This window comes from Rhinolophus ferrumequinum, chromosome 4 (genome assembly GCF_004115265.2).
Source record: "Rhinolophus ferrumequinum isolate MPI-CBG mRhiFer1 chromosome 4, mRhiFer1_v1.p, whole genome shotgun sequence".
Lineage (NCBI taxonomy): Eukaryota > Metazoa > Chordata > Mammalia > Chiroptera > Rhinolophidae > Rhinolophus > Rhinolophus ferrumequinum.
Genome location: NC_046287.1, coordinates 69,638,309 through 69,644,261, shown reverse-complemented (window position 1 = coordinate 69,644,261; position 5,953 = coordinate 69,638,309). Strand labels below are relative to the sequence as shown.

Sequence of the window (5,953 nt, the reverse complement as noted above, 5' to 3'; positions counted from 1 at the left end):
CCTAATACTGTCACACTGGGGGTTAGCGTTCAACATATGAACTTGGGAGGGGACACATTCAGTCTGTAGCCATTTCCTTTCTCAAAAGTGACTTTTCTCAGCCCAGGTGGAGAACTTTGTTTCTGAAAGCATAGATAAAAATGAGATTCAGCAGTCAAAAAGGAAATAAGGTGTCATTGTGTTAGTCAGGAAGAAAAGGAAGTTCTCTCTCCTAATATTTACTTCTTACTTTATTACAACTTTACTTGTAATGCATTTATTCAACATTATTCCTCCATGTTGATTTTACTCTAAAAGGCAGTGTGATTTTCGTACATATCAGTAGTTTTATTAGAGTCTCTGAACTTCTTTGATCACTAACTCCTGTCAGTAAAACTTCCTGGGCATAGAACCCCAATATATACATTTATTTATTAATAACATACCCATAGATTATTATACTTGGGGGCTTTTTACATTAGACAAAAATATAAATATTTGAAGAACTATATACATAGATTCTAAGTTGTTTTTTCCTGCCTTCTAAAGGGAATTTTTTCTGCCCCCAGGTCAGAGATCAGAGATTTCAAGAAAATAATTATTGTGGTCTATTGATCTATCAGGCAACAATAGATAACTAACAGATAGTATAAACAACCTTGACCTAAGCCCTTTGGTTGAGAACATTTACCAGAGTTTATCACAAAGGAGATTCTCAACCAAGTTCATGGTAATCCTTAGAGTTCCAATGTAGAAGGAGATTAAGAAGTAAAATTGCCACTTGTACCAGAATAAATGTGCTAAAGATGATCATATTAAATAAACATTTCAAAATGAAAACACTCATCAGCAGTATATAACCTACAGGATATGTGTTATTAATTTTAGTAAACAGAAATCTAATGGAATACACATTCCTCCGAGTTACAGAGGCTCGACACTACGAATTCTCCTTGTCCTAGACTTTTGGATACCTACATAATGGAGAACTCTATTTTTGTGGACTTGCCACACTTTAGGCAGACTTACTATGCCAGGGTAGGCACTGTTATTGACGAAGCCTGATGTCCTGTTGCAGAAGCTGGATCTCTCAGAGCTTAGCCAAATAGGTTTCAATAATTTCCTCTCCGTGCCAAAGACCCAGATCCAAGCTTGGCATTGACTTAATGAATTTTCCATTTCCCATCATTTTTCACATTATTTTCAAAGAAACTACCAGCACTTTAGGTAGTCCTAAGTGTTCTAATTGCTCCAAAGAAAACTTAAATGAATTGCATCAGCAAATGAAAGTGGACCTAAGACCAAGTGGATTTATGCTACACAGACTTGGAAAATAAGGTGTCTCTAACATTAGGTCAAAGCAAATAGGACCTAGAAACTAAGTGAAAATTTTTGTTTGCAGTAAGAAGACAACATTTGTAAGTGAGATAAAACTAGATAAAATCTATAATACATTGCCAGATGTTTTTCTTAGATTGAAAACATTAGGGACTTATTTGAGTCAGAATCTCTAGCTTAGTATACAATGAGAATCTCTGCTCTCCAAGGATCTGGAAGAGTTTGCAAAGCTTTCCCAGGTCAGAGTGCAACCCTACCAATAGCTGAAGCTAGCTTTTTATCAAAAAAAAAAAAAAAAAAAAAAAAAAAATGAAGTGAGAAGCTGTCAAAGCATTATGTGGCTATTCTCATTTGTCTTGTAATTCCCAGTGGGATCTTGAAAAAAAACCAATGGACTTCTCATATTTCTACTTTCCCCATCTGCCACACTGAGACAACACTAATTATCACATTCTGCCCTCACCTTTCACTGTTTGAAAAGACTTGGATTATTTGAAATTTGTGGAAATACAACTTGAAGAATTATTCTATAAACAGTAGATTCTAAAAAGCACTTTTTTTTCTGTGTGGAACATTTCTAATGGCCAATAAACACAGAAAGCAAGCAAAGGAAATGAGAATAATTTAAAATAGGCTATGTAGTAGAATGATTTTTATACCATCCCCATGAGATATGGCTGAGATTTATCCATGAGAAATTAAAAAATCCTCACAACAAAAATTGGATTTAATGAATTTTCAGAAATGAGGGGCAAATTTGCCAGCCCTACATTGGACTATGGTAAAATCAATAATAGCCTCGTTGCTCAATAACATTTAGCTGTGCTCCCCTTCTCCAATAGCCTGCCATCAAAAGTCACATTTATGTTGTGGTACATTTTCTTTAAAAAAAAACAAAACAAAACAAAAGCATGAAAACCTCTTAGATAGGTCAGGTCTGTGTATCATTCTATCAATGGAACCTATTTTAGAATGAATAGGTTTTTCCAATACCTGCTAAGATGAGCTACAAAGAACTAGAAATTTTGTCCTGGAAAGGGAGTACTGCAGAGGAGAAAAGGGGTCATGTGGGAACACTGGAGATCAGATGTTGGTGGCCCATTATTATAAAGCATGTATTGACTAGGCCTTGTTTCTCTTGGCTCATGGCCTTTCAATCACCCAGAACCCATCTGAGACTCAGGCTTCCTCTATATCCTGGGTCCAGCTGGTGGTTTTACCTGCCTAAAGTTAAGGACCTTTGGCCCATAGCATGCATAGTATCAATTGAGCCTAGATAATACTAATGGGTCATTTGCATTACTATCATTGATTTATGGCCAATCAAATTCATTGGGAGGCTTAGTGAGCTTCGGATGAACATAGCTCTGGGTGTGAACCCTGGATCCGCCATTTACTATCTGATCTTTCTCAAGTCGCATCTGTCTGAGCTTCAGTTTACTAACCTCTAAAGAAGAGATATGACACCTATATTGGTCTATCCACATGCACGGGTCGATGTACAGTGCTAGTAGAGTTTGTGGAATGTCAGAAGTACTCAATAAATGTTCTTTTCCTTTTATTGCTTCCCCCCACTTCCTTTATGTATTTAGATATAGAAAAGCTTTGTGCCGTTATAGTCAGTCATTTTTTATGACTCATACAACCAGATGTTGATATCCATGCTAGGAATGATTATATGTCCCTGACATTATCATAGAGATAGACTGGAAATTTAGATGAGGTCAGTAAGTAGGAAGAGTTAGGAACCCAGGCTATGTTTTCCTCCTCTGTGCTCCCATTACCACTTTGTACATGTTTCTATAATGGAACATATCATGCTATTTTGAAATTATTTGTGGTCAATGTAATTTCTTCTCCTCGAAAACGAGTTGATGTCTAATTCATCTTCAGCTTCCCCATGTGTAGCACAGTGTGTGGTTCACAACTCATACTGTTCCTCTGCAAAAGGGGTCAACATTGACCTGTTCTGTTCCACCTGACCAGGGAATGAGTCAGCTTTCTTCCAGGTGCTCAGATCTCTTTAAAGGAGAAACATACACACACACACACACACACACACACACACCCCACAGAGAAAGAGAGGCAAAGCAAGAGAGAAAGCTTTGTTTTAAAATGAAACTAGGTATTAGGTGATCACATGTTTTGAGTTTTTTAATGGGGAATTTTCCCTTGGAATTAACTTCTGCAGGCACCAAGGTCTACATACCTTATCAGATAGTACTTTTTGCCTCCTGATCTATGCCCAGCCCAGTAAGAAGGCAAAGAGGTCCATATCTACCAAGAAGCACAGTCTCAGTTGGAGAGACTCATGAGCTTTAACAATTCGGAAACAATATAATGTAGGACTCATGGGTTTCTAATAAGCAGTGGTACTAGTACTTCTTATAACTTATAAGCACAGTCTCACTATTTTAATTGTCATCCTTTGTATAACTAAGTTGTAAACGTTGATGGGAAAGAGGGTGCATGCTGTAGAAATGTGGAGACTCGGGAGATCACTATGGGTTGAAAATGGTTTCAGGTATAAAAATTAGAATGGTAATAATTAGCATTTGCTGAGTACCTTATAATTTACAAAGTGCTTTTACAGCATTATCTAATTTCACAAAGGTTATGAACTGGGCCTTAGATACTTCAAGCCAAACCTTGAAAGCTATAATATGGGATTTAGGGGACAGTGAGAAAAGGAGAGGATTAAAAATGCATTAAACGGCAGAAAATCAGCCAAATTCATTGGCAGAGAAATAGATTTATTTGGCATTTTAGAAACTCAACATATCTCATAAAAGAAGCAGTTGGCCCATATTTTGACTTCACAGTATTGGCACTTTTTTTATTGTTTTAAGGAGAGTTTTTGATGTGCAATTATAATGATGAAGTTTGCTTACTTGGAACTAAAAGATTCACAAAACCAGGGGACATATGAATCTTTTATTTAGAGGTAAAAGCTAGAATTATTTGATTAAACCACTGAATGTAAGTAGAAGCATAGTTAGAGGGGAACTATGTGGAGCTCATTAATAGTTCGTTTAAAACTCAGGTATCCATTTCCTAGAGAGAATCCAGACTGGTCTGTGGGATGCTCATGACAGCCTTATCTTCCTTCCCATAACCACAACTAATGGTTGAACTTTCTGTCTCATAAACAGTCTAATCTAAAACTATGAGTTAATACAACACAAATGAGTTAATCAAATGCAAATGTGAATGAGAATTAACCTTGAAAGTTGAGGTGCACCCGACCTGCCACCACTCCTCTCCCTCCCTCACTTTTTTGCCTCTTGCCCTGCCTTTCCTTCAAAAACGCAAAGTTATCTGGATTGACAGGGAAGGAGAGACATGTTATTTAATAGACAACAGCCAAGCAAGGACCAAGGCAAGTTATTGGATTACACAGGAAGCTAGAATCATCTAGATAGCCACGAAGGCAGCTCGAGAACTGCGCAAGTGTGTCGTTGGCTCATTTTGTAAGCCTTTCCAGATGTGGCGCGAGCTTGAGCTTGGCAGCTGTCCAGGAGGCCGCCTGCAGTCGGCGCTCTCCCGGCCGCAGTGTGAGCCGCAATGCCGGGCTCCTGAAGGCGCAGGGCTCGCTGGTGGCTCGTCCCCGGGCCGACGCGCACGCAGCCGGGCCGCCTGGCACGGTCACAGCCCGCAGCCAGGGAAGGACATCTGCAGCAAGAGAGAAGAATGATCGCGGCACCAGGGCTGCGCTGAATTCCTTTGCGGAGATGGGCGACCCTGAGGCCCACGTGATGGCGCGGCCCCTGAGAGCCCCTCTCCGGCGGTCCTTTAGTGATCACATCCGAGACTCCACGGCCAGAGCCCTGGATGTTATTTGGAAAAACACCAGAGACAGAAGACTGGCAGGTGAGAGGCGAAGGGAGGCGTGGAGGGAGGAGAGGTATTAAAAGGAAAACAATTAAATACACAGACACAGTTATTAACTCGGATACTTAATGAGCTCATCAGCTGTGTAAAGTTCATCACTGTCATAGCAATGATTTTGCTCTCCCTCTGGTGTTTAATGTTCCTGGGTGTTTGAGGGTTTTTTTTTTTGTTTTCTTGTTTTTCCTCTAATGTCTTAGTCTGATTATTTCTAGATAAGGGTTTATGAGAGGTGTTTTGTTTGTTTGCTTGCTTGCTTTTAACCTTGAAAAGAAAAGCAAGGTCCTTTTGAGTGTCAGGAAACCAGTGGTGATGAATTGCAGCAGAAGCACCGAGATCCGTTGGGCTGGTGGCGGTCAGCTGTGGAGTTGGTCTGTCTGAAGTGACCTGGCATGTGTGTGAGAGTGGGGCCTGGAGGGCTGTGTGTCAGTAGAGTACTCTGCACTGCCCAGTGAAAGCCTGCTGGTATTTCCTCTGGCAGGCTGGAGCTGCGCTGAGTTCCAAGAGGGTGTCAGGTATGCTAGTGGCAGGCGTTTGAAATATAATAAAACATAACTACAGTGGTGCAATTCAAACATTCTAGGGCTCATGTGACAGTGATCAAATGGCAGACTGTGTTTGAAGGGGTACACTAAGGAAACAGGAACTTCTGCCTGATTCTGGTATTAAGAATATTCATAAATTGATACAGAATAGCATCACACACACACACATACACACACACAACCCTCTCCGATTCCAGAAAAGG

General features: G+C 39.9%; 1 protein-coding gene across 1 annotated transcript; it reads left to right on the top strand.

Annotated features, from left to right (window-relative positions):
- Positions 1-2,814: 2,814 nt before the first annotated feature.
- LOC117021188 (uncharacterized) lies at positions 2,815-5,591 on the top strand. The gene is made up of 3 exons (XM_033104020.1): positions 2,815-2,850; positions 4,740-5,187; positions 5,479-5,591. Exons 1-3 carry the CDS (start codon positions 2,815-2,817, stop codon positions 5,589-5,591), a joined length of 597 nt encoding a protein of 198 aa, XP_032959911.1.
- Positions 5,592-5,953: the final 362 nt, after the last annotated feature.